The sequence below is a fragment of the Aquila chrysaetos genome, chromosome 24 (assembly GCF_900496995.4).
Source record: "Aquila chrysaetos chrysaetos chromosome 24, bAquChr1.4, whole genome shotgun sequence".
Taxonomy (NCBI): domain Eukaryota; kingdom Metazoa; phylum Chordata; class Aves; order Accipitriformes; family Accipitridae; genus Aquila; species Aquila chrysaetos.
In genome coordinates, this window is record NC_044027.1 from 19,712,528 (window position 1) to 19,729,249 (window position 16,722).

At 43.5% G+C, this 16,722-nt stretch overlaps 1 protein-coding gene across 13 annotated transcripts in view; it reads left to right on the forward strand.

Annotated features, from left to right (window-relative positions):
* Positions 1 to 77: 77 nt before the first annotated feature.
* The window catches only part of SCAI (suppressor of cancer cell invasion), a 51,181-nt gene continuing 34,536 nt past the window's right edge, over positions 78 to 16,722 (forward strand). Inside the window, exons 1-5 of one of the 13 annotated variants that reach the window (XM_030000037.2) lie at positions 78 to 191; positions 837 to 881; positions 9,987 to 10,048; positions 14,313 to 14,414; positions 16,101 to 16,232. In XM_030000037.2, the coding sequence (XP_029855897.1) occupies positions 16,126 to 16,232 (107 nt within the window). In that variant the 5' untranslated portion in view covers positions 78 to 191; positions 837 to 881; positions 9,987 to 10,048; positions 14,313 to 14,414; positions 16,101 to 16,125. Of the gene's footprint in view, positions 192 to 512; positions 686 to 836; positions 882 to 5,136; positions 5,550 to 9,986; positions 10,049 to 13,674; positions 13,694 to 13,779; positions 13,799 to 14,312; positions 14,415 to 16,100; positions 16,233 to 16,722 lie in introns of those variants that run through there. The other 12 variants (XM_030000038.2, XM_030000040.2, XM_030000039.2 and 9 more) reach the window with 12 other exon arrangements.

Consider the following 16,722-nt stretch of genomic DNA (forward strand, 5'->3'; position numbering starts at 1 on the left):
ACCGGCCGCGGGCGCTGACAGGGAAGGCGGCGGGGCAGCGCCGCCGGCCCCGGGGCACCCGCCCCTCGGGAGGGGGCTGCTGCGCGCCGCTCTGCTGCGGCGGCTCGGTGCTGCTGCTGCCGCCGCCGCCCGCTCTCCTTCAGCCGCCGGAGCCCTGTCAGAGCCGAGCCGGTGTTTTCGCGCTGGCCGAGGTGCGGCACTCTTACCCCGGCAGCGGTGGGGGGCGTGACAGCGGGCCGGGCGGGAGCGGCCACCGCGGCGGAGCGGGGCAGGGGCAGGGCCGTGCGCGCAGGTGGCCGGGTGGGCGGCAGGGAGGGAGCGGGTCGGGTCGGGTCCGGGGCGGCGGGACAGGCCTCCCCGCACGGTGGCGCCGCCTCCCGCCGTATCCAGGCAGCCGCGCCGTGCCTCACCGGCCCCGCGCGGGAGGGCGGGGAGCTGCCGATTGACGGCCTGCGCCGCCAATCAGGAGACGGCCTCGCCGTTAGCCCCGGGCGCTCCCCCAATAGGAGCGGGCGGGGGCGGGGCGAGGCCGGCCCAGACTAGCGTGAGGCGGCAGCCGCGCTCCGCGCAGCCGGAGCCTTCGCCGCGGCGGCGCTGGCAGCTCTGCCCGGGAGCTGGCGGAGGCGGCGCGGATGGTGAGAGGAGCCGCCCGGCAGCGCCTGCCCCGCACCGGCCCGGCTTCCAGGTGCGGGGGGCGGAGCGGCGGCGGCGCGGGCGGGCGCGGGCGGGGCGGCGGCGGCGGGGCGGGCGGGCGGGAGCGGCGGCGGCGGCGGCTGCGGGCGCCTCGGGGCAGGCCCGGCGGCGGCGCGCCCCTCACCGCTGTCTCGCCCCCGCAGAGCTCCAGGCCCAGCGGAGAAGCCGTGCCGCAAGCGGAAGCCCAGGTAAGGCGGGAGCGGGCGGCGCGGCAGGTGCGGGCGGGGGCGGCCGGGGCTGTGCGGAGCATCCCCCCGCTCCGGCGGGCTTCTCCCGGCGGCGGGGCCGGCGTTAGGCGCCTTCTGAAAGGAGCCGCAGCTTCGCCCGGAGCGGGTGGTGGTGGTGGTGGTGGTGGTGGTGGTGGTCCGTGCCCTGGGCCGGGGCTGAGGGGCAGCGATGGCGGTGGAGGCTGCCGAGGCCCTGTGCCCGGGTGCACGGAGCCATGCTCGCCGCTGTCTTTGCTGTTAAGGGAGAGGAGAAATAGGATGTGACACGTCTTCTGCTTAGGCCTTGATTCACAGCGTGACTGCAATAATTAGGAAAACGGCCCGCTCTTCGTTAACTTCTCTGTTATTTATGTTGCCTTCCCTCTCGCCACCCCGCCTCTCCCAGCTGGGGAGGCGGTGGGTGTTTAGCCGTGCCTTTGACAGGTAGCTGCATTTCAGCATCAGCAAATGAATCCTTTGGGATCAAATATTGCTGGGTTTTACAAGAGCTGTCCGCGCGGTGCTGGATATCCAAATTGCAAGTTCGACGGAATCATCGTGGATTTGTTCTGATTTTAAACTTTTATCTCAGCACCGCCCTCTTGACCAAATTCTTGTTTTGTATTGTCCAAAGCATTTCTCGGTAGGTGAGGTGAAATGCCCTTGGGGATAGAAGCTGGATGATCGTTATGTCGTGTCAGCCCCCCAAATTTCTTGCTCATTACTGGCTATAAAAATGCCAGTAACCAAAGGCTGCCTCAGATAAAACATTCAGAATCAAGACTGCAGGTTTTTGGAGGCTGGATCTAATCTTCCACCACAGAATAGGACCTGTTTTTACCAAAGTCAGAGTTGCACTTCTGTAATTTAATAACCAGGCTCCAAGCTTCCGTGCTTAAGCTGTGTCTCGGCTAAGCAATTCTAGCCCTCCGACCTGCAAAATGGATTCCATAATTTAAAAAATCACTAGATTTCACAAGAGTTGTCAAAATGCAATCCATAATTCTCAGCATCTTGTCTAAGATAATGCAGAGCAGCACTGTTGGACCATACGATGACTAAAATGCTAGTATAAGTGAGTCTCCCAGCATGCGTATGCTCTCCCACCATTCCTGCAAGCAACAGAACTGCAGTGTTGGTAACAGCCTTCAGAAATCGTAGAAGATCATCCTGGTATGGATCTTGCTGTGGAAGTTTGCAGATGCGGTCGCTGTCCTGTGCATCTCCTTACCTTGTATGAACCCTGTTGCGTACCAGGTGTAACTTCCCTTCCTCAGACTGTTGAGGGAGTGATTAAGAAGCATGTAGGTCATGTTCGTAGAAAAAAAGATGTTTCATTTGCAAATCAGATAAGTCACTCTCTTTTAAGTTGTTTTGATAAACTGGATCACAATTTATGTTAAATGAAAGAAACAATGAGTCACTTAACTAGAAGCAAAGAGCATAATTCTCCAATCATTCTGGGCTGCCAAAACAGTACAGATAGCGTACACAAATGTGATAGCCAGGTTCTTTGCTACAGAAAATGTAAAAACCATTCACAGCAACTGTATGGAGAGAAGAAATATTTTGCTGTGCTACAAAGAAGATTGTGATCATTTTCTTATCTTGAAATACAGGTACAATACAGCCTCAAAATTCAATTGGCAATCCAAGTCCCTTACAAACATTGGAAGATTTTATCACAAAAATGACTAGTTGGGCTAAGCTCTATATGTAAGAATGATACAGACAGCAGCACTGTGTTTTGTGTTCACCATGCTCAGCTGAGAAACTAGATCTACAAGTGATAAAACGCTGGAAGTGCTTAGCAGTGACAGGAATACGTACCTTGCCTGTATTGTTTCTCATTTTTGTGTTACTGTTTTATTTGATGGAGGGAAGTAATAAAAATGGAGGATAACAATTCAAAATGTTGAGAAGCTTATAACCTGAGTCAGTTCTGCACTGAAATTAAATTGTGTTGTCCAGAATGTTGCACTGAAGGCACAGATCTGTGAAGGTGGGAGGACGGGGGCTGTAGCTCTCCCTCCTCTGCTGCCAGCGCCGCTCCTGTCACATGATGTGACTGCACAGTCCTCTGCTTGCACTGCAGCTGCGCTCGCCCTGGCGTGTGCCAGTCAGATTTCGCCTCTTTTTGCATCACTTTTATTCTGGTTTAGCTCTGTTGGCTTTAAATGGAGTTGTTGATAAACTGCCATGGTATAAATGGATAATGGGAATTCATTTGATCATCTGGACGTTTAACTTTGTTGGCTTATCTTTTATTCTGCATGGTGTGCTTTGGGCAGGGAAGGAAGAGTTCTGGTGTGAAAGTCTATTCTGAGGTGACGTTACGGCCTAAATAGCTAAAATTTAACTGTATTTTAAACTCCTCCCCTTCCCCCCCAACCCCACAAAGCATGATACAGCTATCCGAGTCTTATCACAGAAATCTGTGTGTTAATGTCTTTTTTCGCAGAACTTTTTGTGGGTTTTGGTTTTTTTTTTTTTTTTCACAGAAATGTTCAGTTGGAGCAGTCTTTGTAGAAGCAAAACCAGGACCTGTACATGCAAGTTTTATAATAATTTTATTCGATATTCTTGCACAAGAACATTGTGCAGGCTTGGCTTTGGTAGCCAAGTTGCTCTCTTTCAGCACATAAGCTCTGTTCTGGATATGTAGTTTTTAAACAGGCTAGAAACAGAGGTATGGAATGGGGTATGTGTTGCAGCAGAAGGAAACAGTTTAAAGGAGTGGACCAAATTGTGTGTGGGAGCTGCATGGAGGGTCAAATAGAGGTCTGTTTCTATAAAGTATGTAAGTTAGTTGCCAACATAAATATTACCTAGCAGTTTACATGTGCTGAGAGAACGCAGTACAGCCCTGCAACAGGAATAGAATAGAATAACCATCAATCTGGTTCCCTGAGGATGTCAGTCAAGAAAGGAAGCGTGTGATGCCAAAAAGCCTGGATGGAACAGCAGGTTTAGAGGACTCGTCGTTTGAAGTATTTTTAATTATTGCTATTATTATAATGGAATGCAGACTAGAAGCTGAATTTTTTAAATATAATTAAAGCAGAAGTCAGCAGAGGGATTTCTCTGCTGTGTGGCAGAGGAATGGTCCGGGAGCAGTTCCCACTCAGGAGGGTGAATTCCTGGAGTGGTGACGCTCTCCGTGCAGTTCCCAAGCTTGCTGGCAGCTTACCGCCGAATATCAGTTTGGAGGGAAGAAGTGAACTGAACGGATCAAAAAGCTTTTCCTAGCTTGTACTGCATTCTCTTTTGTCAGAGTAAGGTTCCAGTTGGAAAGCAGCCATTGACACCTTGGCTGAGACTGCTAACAAGATGCAGAGTGTGATGATAACTGCCCTTCAGATCGGACGCTGGCCTGAACTGCCATTTGGGCCACGTAGTAAATTTCACTTGCTAGAAAGAAGTCTCTCCATCACATTAACGTCAAGCTGTATTGTATACCAACTGTTCAGTTTTCAATTAATGAGTGTACACCAAAGAGTTAAAACATCAGTTGTTTTCTGAGTAAAGAAAGGAAAAAAAAAAAAATCTATCTTGTAGCTCAGATGCTTTTCAGGAACTTGGCCGCTCTAGATGCAAGAGGCATGTGCTTTTCCGCCCTGCTTTAGGTGATGGCTTAGTTCAAGGGGGCCCAGATTTGGCTCAGTCAACAGTTGTGTTGGCATCTTGCCATCAAATGTGCATAAAATGGAGCTGACTGCAATTCCCTCCTCACTCTAACATGGAGGGGCAGCCCAGAGAGACCTGAGGCCCCGGTATGCCTTGCTGTAGGTTGACTTGGCTATGAGAGTTATACTGGGATGTGCATTCCCTGCAGCGTAAGCTGTTGTATTGTGACTTGATCGTTGCTTTCGAGTCCCTGGGTTGCATTTTGGTGTCTTGTCATAACTAATGCATTTCAACCCTTGTGCTTGTGCTTCCAAAATCTTTCTCCCTTCCCACAGTGGCTTACATGCTTTTCCAGATGTATGAGGTTCATATCGCATTTGCAGACTCTTTCTATGATTTTGTGGCTTATGTGCATTGCCACAAAATCAAGATAAAACACAACTGGCATTTTAGCTGCTCCAAGAACATTGTGTGTAAATAAACCACTAAATAGTTTAGCTTGTGAAATGTAAATACACACAGCTCAGCCCGCTGCAGCTGATGGTGTTTTTCTATCTCCCTTCTTCCCCTCCCACCCCTGCCAAGAGTAGGCTAGCCTGATGTTCTTTTTTTCTATTGCTCTTTCATACAATGCAGATGACTACTGAGTACCATGTAGGTGGTATGCAGGCACCACTACAGATTCATGATTTGAATTTGGATGAAAGGAAGCACTTGCATCCTCTTCCACATTGCTTCTGAACCATCTTCTGGGGATTCCTGGAGTCCGATGACCCAGAAACTCTGCCTTGGTCTGACTTTGAGCTTGAGCTCATTTTTAGTAGCAATCTAGTTAAGTCAGTAGAAGAGCAGAGGCCCAACTGTGATGACATTTTTAGCCTTTGCCCTTTGTTCATCCTATACACAAGAGGTCATGAACTGCAGTGAAAGAGGGATCACAGAGGGCGGAGAATGGACAAAGGTGGAACAAATTGCCAGTGGCAGAAACATAAAGAAGAGAAGCAAAAGTTTTGTGTTATGAAGGTAATTGAAAAAGGCCACGTGCATCCCGTGGTGGTATCATAGTCTCTTGTATTTAAAGTGCATCTGCCCATAGTGAATTTAGAAGAGTCTGCTGGTAAGGTGTAGATGATCTCAATGTAGAAGGCAGGAAGGGACAACACTCTGTTTCCATGGTATGATGTTAATGAGCAGCTCCGTGTTGTTCTGGGAGGAAAGACGCCAAAGCTGCAGTTCTGGATACAGACAGGTGTGCTTTAAGCAATAAAAGGATTTTTAAAGATGTGTAAAACAAATGAAAAGCCTGATTCTATAGACTAAGTACTTATTTGAACCTAAAATAATAGGATTGGCACTGCATGCTGGATATACAAACTCATTTGACTCAGAATGGAGTCGAATTTGTGGTGTCGGCTGTTTCCCTACAGGAAGTCTTGAGACCGTTCCTGTTGTGGTGTCAAAGGTAATGCAGAGGTGGCAGCTCATGTTAACTCTGGGGTCTTAATATTGAGACTGTTTGCAAATCTGGTCTTCTGGTATGCTGAAGAATGAACTACACATTCATGTGAAAGTATTAAACTTTCAGTTTGCAGTAATAAAATAAAATTCTTGCATAACTGTGTGTGCCTGCTGTCTGTCACTTCCACTTGATACAGCAGCGTGCATCTGGAAAATTGTGCGTGCGTGTTTTTATCTTGTTTTCTTATGTAGCCCCTTACCGCTCATTTCCCCTTTTTAGGAAACAAAGTTTATGCAATTGCACAGTCAGGCTTCCTCTTTTTTCTTCTTCTCCAAGCAGCTTTTAAATCACTTGTCCAATGTAACTGGTGTTGCTGTAGGGAGAAAGGTCCTGAAGATTATCTAGCAAGTTATTTTCACAAAACTTGAAGTTGAAGAAGAGTGACATGTTTAGTACATCTGTTAAAGGGAAGGACAGACAGAAGAGAGTTGTTAACTTTTGTAGGAGGCATCTGGCCAGCCACTCAGCATGCGTGGAGCCTGGGACAGTTGAAGCATTTCCCTTTGCTGGGTGGGAGAGCTGGGGTTGTTGTGATGGGTGGGGCCACATACAGGTTGATGTGGGACCAGGTTTCTGCTTGCTGTAAAAGAGAGGATGACTGTTCATGCACAAGTGTGTGGGGTAGTGTCACAGGCTCAGTTGTGTTTGTATGTTTTTAAAAATGTGTTCCCTCTTGCTTAATCTTTAGAGATGCTACTGCTTCTGCAATCTAGCTCTAAAAATGGTATATTTTAATAGGAAAAATATTTTCTTGGAGAATTCCCAATAGGAGTAGAACTAGTTGCATTTGCAGGTGATTTTCAGTCAGCCACACTGTAATTTGTTTACAAAATATAAGTTTTTCACCCTCCTATTTCAGGCTGCATTTCTCCTTAGTGCCCTTTTGAAATAAGCAAATGCCCAGGCAGAGTGAACACGATTTGACCAGCGTTATCAGCTAAATAAAATAGCTACTTGTTTCTCAAGTTACATTTTAAGTTGCCTTCTATTGTGGTGTTCAAACAAAAAATGCCTCCAAAGCCTGGGCTCTGCCCAAGTCCCTTTCATTGTGTCTTCTGTGTGCATGTTTATACAGCAGCGAGCATAGCTGGTACAGAAACACTCTAGTTGTTCTTTAAGCTAGACCTGGGTATTGCTGTCCTCCTGGACTACAGACCCTACCAGGAGTCCTGGTGTGGTCTCAGCCAGCTCGCAGATGCCTCCTGCAGCGTCCAAGCGAGCTACTGTAAAAGGAGCTTGGTCCATCTGGAAGAGCTGCAGCCACTGCAGTGCAGACGTGCCCTGAGGTGAACAGTGGTTGGGGATGAGAAATGTCTGTGTTTGGTTCCAAGTTTTATTAAAAACCTTGGAATAATAAAGAAATCCTTTTTTTCCCTCCATATATTTTATAAAGAAATGGTCTGATGTATAACTGCTCCTTGCCATTCCCTCTGAAGTACTGACTCCAGCAGTCTGTGAAGCTTTCAGTGCGTGCACACCCTTGTGTATCAGGGGGGTTGTTATTTCTTTCAGTGTGTCTTGAGTGGAACTTAGTGGTGTCTCAGGAACTTCAGTGGCTCTCAATGCAGAATTAGGTATTCTGGCGAGAGGAATGAATTTGGGTTCTAATTAATTTTGTGTTGTCTGAGGCTCTGTCAGGACTAGCACTCTGAGCAGATTACATGGAAACGCACAGATGGTTTTCACAAAACGTGCAATGTAGCTTTGAAAGAAGACACGAGAGGCGAGTATGCCAGTCTATAGAAGAAAAGGAGAGGCAAGTAGAGAGCAAAGGTAGACATCTTGGTTGACAGAGGTAAGATCGGATGTTTCTTGGTAGAGATTTGAGACATGCTGGTTCCACGCTTTGGGTATGAATGATCAAGAGCTTAGTTTTATCTGTGTGATTAATTTGCGGATAAGAAATAGATACCAACTGTGCATCTGGTTTTTGTCATGTCTCCTTTTGGCAGTGATGCTGTGGGAGATATGTCAGGATGGAAAGTGAAAAGAGAGCTGGTCTCTTTGGCTCAGGGTTTGAGACCTTTAAAATCCTGATAGATTGGAATGTATTTTCCACCATTGGTTTCTGTGGAGAGCCATTCTAATAATGTCTTAGTTTGGGGAAATTCCTGTGTTAACTAGGTGTAAAAAGTGTGTTTGCTTTTGCTTTTTGGTTACCACTTGCATCTCTAAGTAAGGACTGGGAAGCATTTGAAAAACAGAGTTTATATTTCTGTGCTGTGATTTCCTGATTAAAATGGTAAAACTATCCATGAAGCTGCGAATCGGGATGCAGGCATCACTTACCCTTACCATTAGTTCACTTGTCTAAGCACATACTTCCTGCTCAACTCCAGAATTATAATATTAATCAGAGCTTCAACTGTAAATCCCAAGCCAATTGTATTTGATGCAAGCAATGACACCGGATCAGCAAGAGTTTGGGACTTGTAGCTGGTATGGCAGTTTACTGTTCTGTATTACATTTGTCACAGAGAGTTCTGATTCTCAGGCTAACGGTTAATCAATATAGTCAACCCACCTTAGTCTACTGCTTGGTTTGCATTTTGCTGTCTTCAGGTGGGTGGGTGAAAAAAACAAGAGCATTTCTTCCAAAGAAAGAGAACACTCTTCCTCTCCCTCCTATCCCCATCCCCAACATTAACCATCCTGGATTGTCCTGTTCGATTTGTGTCTGCTGTCCTGTTCAGAAGGTTGTGTATGGGTTATTTAAGGGACAGAGCTGAAGGCTTGGTAATCAAAACAGCTGGAGCCTGAAATAAAATACAGATTCTCATTCTAATTTTAGCCAAGAAGCTTCACTGGGTCACATTGATCAGTTCTCTGCATTGTAATACATTTGTTCCTGTGCATAGTGTGAATATTTAACATCCAAACTTTATCTTTGGAAGGCTGGAACGCCATGGAGATCAGTATTTGTAAGGTACATGAAGTCACCTGTTAAATGACACAACAAGTGATGTGTTCTGATTTTTTGAAGAGTTGCTTCTGAAAGATGCTCTCATGCTTATACTTAGAAAATCATACAATTTTTTCTGCAAGTGATAGTTTGAAGTATAAATGTCTAAAAATTTAAGACTAAATTCTTGTGGTTTTGAAGAAAGACAGGTTGTATATCATGTATGTGAAGTATCTGTACTCCATACTGCTTGTGTTCCGTAGTTCGGACTCTTAATTTCCTTGGTAAAATACCAGACAGAACAAATGTGCTGCTAAAGTCTTTGTAAGGAGATTGCCTCTAGTAGTACAAGATGAGAGTTTGAAGTCTAATGCTGATGCTCTAGTGAGAAGAGAGTTGTTCTTTCAATTGATCATTTAGGTGAAGTAGATAAAACACTGCTAATAGGTACTCACAGCTTTTATCCTCTAAATACTCATGTGATGAGGCTGTCCAGGTTGACTGGAAGGCAGGAGACACTCAAGATTCCACAACTGAGCAGAAGCCATGGCTCAAAAAAAGGCAGATCGGTTGTACAAGTGCTCTGTCAGGAGGTCAAGGTGCCACGTCCAGCCAATGCTGCTATGCAGCTCTAGGAAACTGCCCCGATTCTGCCTGTCCTTACTCAACAGAGCTTATACACTCCTAACTTCACCTGCACAGTATGCCATACAGTTACAGTAACACTAAATTTTCTGTGGAGTGAGGTTTTATTTGCTTGTAAGTGTCAGGTGTGAAGTTACGACCACCCTCTTCTACCAGGCAGCTGAATGGCAGGTCATAGTGATCCTGGCTAAGTAATAAATCTGGCTAAGGAGATGTGCATGTAATACAGTTATTTAACACATCTATACTTGACTTTCATTGTCAGCTTGATTTCCTTGAACCAGAGTATTATTTCACTATTCACAAAACGTGCCTTGCTTTACAGGCCTGAGTCCCAATATAGGGCCAGTAAGGAGCGCATACCGTTGACTTCAGCATTCTTTTTTCCTTCCAGCTGAGCCTGGAAAACCTTAGCCAAAAGACGGCAAACCACAGGGAAGTGGAAACGTTTGTGATGTAAGTGGCACATAACTTTAAAAATACTGGCTAGCATCATGAAACTTTCATCCGTTTCCCATACCCTGCCTCCTGCTGCCTTTCAGCTTCAACTGCTTTGCATAGTCTTGCCATCCTCTGGGATGCCTGTAAGCTCTTCTACCCTGGGTGCTGCAACGGGACGAATTTGTAAAATCTATGAATGTATTGTACTAAGCAAACCTGGAGTTGTGCGTTCTGAGAGTGCGTTGGAAAGAACCTGGCGTGCGAAGTGCAATGCTTGGCTAGCACAGTTTTTCTGCCTTGTATGGCCTGAGGAGTTGGCAAAATCTTTAAGAGAATAATAAGTTCTGCTGGAAGTCACCATTTTCTGACTTATTTTAACAGTCTTTCAAACCGATGTTTCAGTGTCTCCTTTTGCAGACTCTGGAGATCATTTTTTTAACATATACTACTTAAGAAAAAAAGAAGAAACATTTTCATGCAAAACAGCCCAACAGTTTATTTTGCATGAAAGAAAGCAAAAAGCATCTAACACAAGAACAAAAAATTAAGTAGGCGCTATTTCTGGTGTAGCTGGGCTGTCAAAACTGGGAGAACTGTCTGTTTGCAGGAGAGGAGCCCAGATCTGTGGGGTTACTTCTAGTATCAAAGAGAAGGAGAGGTCCCTACTGGTTGCATTTTATTTATGTTTTTCATTTGGAGCTTAGAAGTCCCTGAGGAAAGGGCGATGTGAGTAGCTATATTCCTCCCTTTGCTGTGCCCACTTGCTGTTTCTAATAATAATTCTTTCTCCTGTCTGTAATGCTGTTGCATTACAACACAGTCTTTAGTGCAGGGAAAACCTCCTCCTTTCTTGAGCTGCTTGTGATAGTAGTTCTTTCTTTGTACAGCATCAAATACCACCCCCTTCAGAGCATGATAAGCCAAAACCAGCGCATGAGATAACTAATTTCATTTTCCTTCTCTGTCAGCTGGAAAAGCCAGCTTTACCTATCATTTAACGGCTCCTGTTGTCCTCTTTCTTTCCATCTTCCCTTCCCATCTTTCCTTCATATTCAGGCCTGTGCTGTGGCTGAGTGAAACCAGGGTTTAAACTGCAGCAGCGCCTGTCTCATTTCTGTAACCAAAATGCTTCTTTGAATTTGAGATCTGTAGAAGAATTACCTTCTGGCAGCTTTTCTAAAGATATCTCACAGAGGGAAATTGTCATGCTTATTACTACTCCACTTAAATCTTCAGTGCTTTTATTTCTTTCTTGGTTGAACCCCTTATTTCTTTTCCTGATTATTTTTTCCTAGAAGGAAGACTCTGTTTGCCCATGACGTGATTCAGTCTTAATATTTTTATAATGTATTTTCTGTATGGTGTTATTTTATAATCATCATGAAGATGAGTTTGACATGTAGTGAGTAAGAAATTCAGTCAAATTCTGAGCAGGACTCATACTTACTTTTAAAATGTAACCGTTAAGGATTTTCAGTAGGACTTTCCACTATACCATGTACATGTGTAAATACACTAGATAGTTTAGAAGTACTCCTGTTTTCTGAGTGTAATATGTGGCAGAGCCAGAACATGCGTTTAATTATCCTGCAAGAGAGTGAAACTTGATCTCATCCATTGTCACTGTCCAAAGCTGATTATTTTGAGCATACTCGTTCTGTCATCCCAGAGGTGTTATGTCTGTTGCATCTATTCTGTCCCACAGGCAATTGTGCTTGCATCTTCAGGTCATTAAGAACAGAGATAGTTTCATAATTGTGTGGGTAATTAAGGTTTCATTTCATTCTACTTTTAACTGTGATTTAGCTGTTTTTTTTATAAAATAACCCAGAAACGAGGGCACATTGAGGCTTCTGTGTTTAATTTATTAAGTACTAATGGAATAGCTTTTCATAAGCACCCAGAGTCCCTTCTGTTCATTCTGATGTCTTAGATCAAGTGTCTTCTGGTCACCTCCCCCCCTCTAAAAGCGTCAGTAGAAAATGAGATTAATTTTTGCATCTGTCTTACTGTTTAGGTGCTTAAGGTTGAGTGGGAGCAATACCATCAAAATGTTTGACAAACAATGAATTTAGGCTAAGCATGTCTGCAAAGCTGGTAGGTATAATTTTTACAGACCATGATACAGGGCAGAGTTTTTCGAGTTTCTCAGAGAGAGTTCTGTTCAAAGCCCTTTTTAGAATAAGTATTAAATGTGTAATTCAAAGCATGCTGATGAAAGTATGCATTGAGTGTTTTATTCCAGGTCTAACATGCAAGTCTTTCTTTTATATCATATGAAATACATAAGGGAATCCAGATTAGAACCAGGTAGAAGGCATATTTGGAATGCTGAATGGTAGGGGTGTTTTCATGGCAGCAACTATCGTAATGAGTTTTTTTTTTTAGTTTACTGCTACTAGCTGTATTTCAGCCTTTTTTGTATCAACATTCTATTGCTGAGTATTGGTTTTAATGGAAATTAAAATCACGAACAAACTTAGAAATTTTAGCAGAAGGTCTGTGAAAATTTTGCCATCTCACACACACACGCACACACACACACACACACAAAAGTTTGAGCTGCAGTACCTTAATGATATGAGTACATCTCTTTGTTTTAAACCACTGTTTTGGTCATGTTCAGTAGTAGTGGTTTACAGTGATAACCTTCCCTGGAACACCAAGAGCCTCCCATGTTTGTGATGGTCATCATCTGTTTAAATAATATAAAATGTAGGGGTAATAATATGCAGTGGAACTGTTACAGTTTTCAGCACAATCTAGTGTTTATTGTCTTTGCTAAGTTCATGTGACATACAGTTCAATCAGATGTCTTTTATTGTTGTAGTAAGACATTGCCTGGCAGGCAGGCCCTCTATACATAAAACCCAAAGTTGCTTCTTGCAAATGAACCTGAACTTTTTGCAAGATACTCATTCTAGAGGGTACAGGGGTTTGTTGTCTTCCCCCTGAACTAACCATCTATCTCTGTATTCTAGTTTGTTGGGTTTTTTTTTAGGTCTCTGTTTTTTGTGCTTGTGGCAACTTCACTTTAAAGTGGAACTTGATCAGGCTTTTATTGATATTTTGATCTCTAAAGCAATACAAGCTAAAGTCTTGATGTATGTGTATACCTGTTGGTATATGTGATTTTTAAGATTTCAACTTAGTTGTAGAGTGAAGATGTAATTTTGCGGGTACTGTAGTTTCATGTCTTCTGTGTGGAACAGTCTGTTTTACCAGTAGGGATTCTTTTCTGGAGATAAGTTTGAGTGACTGAGACTTAACTTCATTTTGTCTCTTTCAAAAAGTGAATTCCTGACTATTCTAGTAAGTGTGCTCTTTTTGCTTGCTTCTTCATGTAAGTCTCTGCCTCTTACTCCTCACCCTGCCTATATAATACCACATTCTAGCCTAAAGTCAGGCTACTGGTTGCGTTAATACCATCTGTGTGGCTTGATTACAGCAATCATTTTTTCATTTCTGAACCTGTGAATAAAGGAAAAACTGAATGTCCTAGTGGAGCGTCTCCAGGGTATACTAATTTTTCAGGTCTCCATGCAATGTCGGAATGTGCTTAAATGTGGTTTGTTTCCTAGGTTCCTTCATCAGCAGTCTCTGATAAGAAGACAGGTTGTTCCCTCTGCTTTCGGCAGTTTCTTTCCATGAGCAGAAAAGGTGCTTTTGCCCTCTGCATCAGTAATAGGTCCAGACCCACATGCCGACAGCCGTATCAGAAGGCTGACCATCCAGAGTGTTCTCCAATGTTTTATTTTCAGTTTGGTAATCTCTCTCTCTTTTTTTTTTTTTTTCTTTTCTTTTCTTTCTCTCAGTTCTTCTCATTTTCCACAAACTAGTATTGTGCTAAATATTTAGGAACTGGCTGGGCTTGGAATAGGCTTTCAAAATACATCTTCATTGTCTATAACCTGAAAGAGTTTTTTTTTCTCCTTTCTCTGCAACAAGTATTCTTCCTGCCTTCTGATATCTTTCAGATTGGTAGGCAGTGAATTTTCTAGCATATCTTTTATTGATTGCATAAATGGCCCTCTTCGCAGTGGGTCTAGTGGACTCCCCCAACATGAGAACTGCAGTTGGTTTTACTTGCCTGTGCCACGGCTAACCCAGATTCAGTTGGCCAATGTTAGCAGTGGTTGGGGTAGCTGGATAGTATAACTTAAGGGTAGCATAAAATAAAATTGACTTTACCATTAAATTAAAGGAATTATATACAGACTGTATGAAACGTACTTTGCAATTTAAGCAAGCTCCTCAATTTTTGAAAATGTATCTGAAGCTGCTCTAGAGTGCCTGGTCTACCACAGTGGAGTGCTGCAGAATCCAAGGGCCTCGCTGGAGGAATTAGGGCACCCTTGCTGCGGAGCACACAGGACCTGGGGTATTGTCCCTCTTCCTGAAATTCCTCAATCACCTCCTGGCTACTTCTGACATCTGTTTTTTAGCCCTCACTGTTCACTTCGATTTCATACGTTGGTGCTTTAAGTACTCAGTGTTGTTTGTTTCATGCTGTGTGAACGTAAATGTTTAGAGATTTCAAACACAGGCTGGTGCTTCTCAATATTCATGTCCTGCTTGCTAGGCTCATACCAACAACTTTTGACATCTGGTTGGTATGTTTTGAACTCTCTTACACTGTCTGGCACCCATACTGCAGCTACTTGACAATATGTAGCTACTTCCTACCTTTTTCTGGAACTCTTCCAACAAGCGGTTTGTGCAGTGCACCCCATGTCCTTGCACTAGTGCTCTAGTGCACTGTCACATGGGTGTGTAGAAGACAAGTGAATGTGTGCTGCATCTTGTCTAAACTGGGAAATCATGAAACTGCTTGGTTGGCAGGATATGCTCACTAACTTATTCCCAAAAGCTGGGGGGGAACTCCTGATTTTCGTCTGTGTTTGGTAGGCATGAAGTGTTTGTTCAGGGAAGTATTTCTAAAGTCTGGTTATTGTGAAAGTTTTTCATGACAATTGGTGAAAGATGCTTCTGGGTACTTTCCAATGACCGTAAGGAGGTAGCTTTGCCATCTCCTGGCTTGAACTGGGACTTGTAGGTAATTATTTGTGTGAATAGCATCCAAACAGAGCTTCTGCACAAATGGAAACTTACTGCTTAACAAAAGTGCTTACCAGAACTGGTAGAGAAGTTGCTGAAAGTAAAAGCTCTGCATTTGCCCAGTTAGAGGTGTATTTATCTTGCACAAAAATTCTTAAGAGAGCACAGAAGAGCTAAAGACCTGGCAGCAATTTTCAGGGGAGCATGTTCTGTTGCGGCTGCTGAGAAATCTGGAGCTCACCTTTACATGATCAAAAAGATAATTTTATATCTATGTATGTTTCAAGTAAGATTTTTAAAAGCCACTGCCTTTATAGGCTTTCATATTCCCTACTTACTCAATACTAGGATTATCTACATTATATCTTAGTTTTTTGTTCACGTGATTACCGTACAATATGACATTTTGCTCATATCAACAGTAAAAATAGATCTGCAGGTATAATTGTGGGCAGTGCAAGCCATGGAATTAAACAGTCATGAGGAAGTAGAGAGGAAGCTGGATATTTTTTTAGCATTCTGTCTAAAATTGCTATGTTTTAACAGTAGGAACTAGTGAGCTACTGTTTTCAGCAGTTAAAGAAGAAAATTAAATGTAAACAGAACTGAGGCTAGTCTCTAAATATGGCTGCAGGATAAACACCTCTGCAGAAAGGCAAATTTAGAGAGGATTTCTTTGTCCAAGTATGAAATCCAACTACTGTTTGTGTTGCAGTCCTCTTGTTGGCAGTCTTGTGTTTGTGAATACAGTCCTCAGAGTTATTTTATTTTATGACTCTTGTACCGCTTTTTATTTTTAATTTTGCCCTCTTAACTAGTGCATTGTGCAATAATTAGTCCCATGCTTTGATTCTCAGCTGTTATTTTTAATGACTCTTGAGAAGAGTAACCTGTGGGAAAATTGCATGCTCTTTGTTACCATCTCCATGGAACTGTACATGCATCTAATCTGGATGAGTTCATAGTAGTCCTCATTTTTTGAGTAATACGACTATTTTCTTCTTCACAGGACTGAGTTTGCTGTAAAAGAAATCATGTCATCAGGAGGAGCTGAAGATGATATTCCTCAAGCAGAGAGGAAAACAGTGACAGACTTTTGCTACTTATTGGATAAATCTAAGCAGCTATTCAATGGCTTAAGGTTAGTGCCCTTTTGACAGTATTCCTTCAGAAGAAGCATTGGAACATACACTTTAGTACGTGAGTGATGCTGAAGTCAGTTGTACAACGGACATTTCTAACTCAAACCCAGTAAGTCTGTTTAGGAGAGAACCATGTGCACCTATGTATGGGTAGTTCATGTGCACCTATGTATGGGTAGTTTTGTCATTTATGTAAGAATGTCTGTAGGAGTAGAGGTTCACGCACTTCTTCTGAGACAGTAGGGAAGGAAATGTGAGAAAGGTGAACTGAATGTCTTGGTCATGTCAGTTAACAGGAAACTAGAAGTTGGAAATTCCGTGAAATTGATAGAATTCATACTGAAATGTTGTGTATGAAGTACACAATTAAGGACTAGGTTTGGCTTTGTGCAGTCAACAGCATGCAAGTCCAAAACCCCACACCCTGTACAAAAAAAAAAAAAAAAAAAAAAAAAAAAAGATGAGAAGGATTGGCCTAGGTGGGAGGGA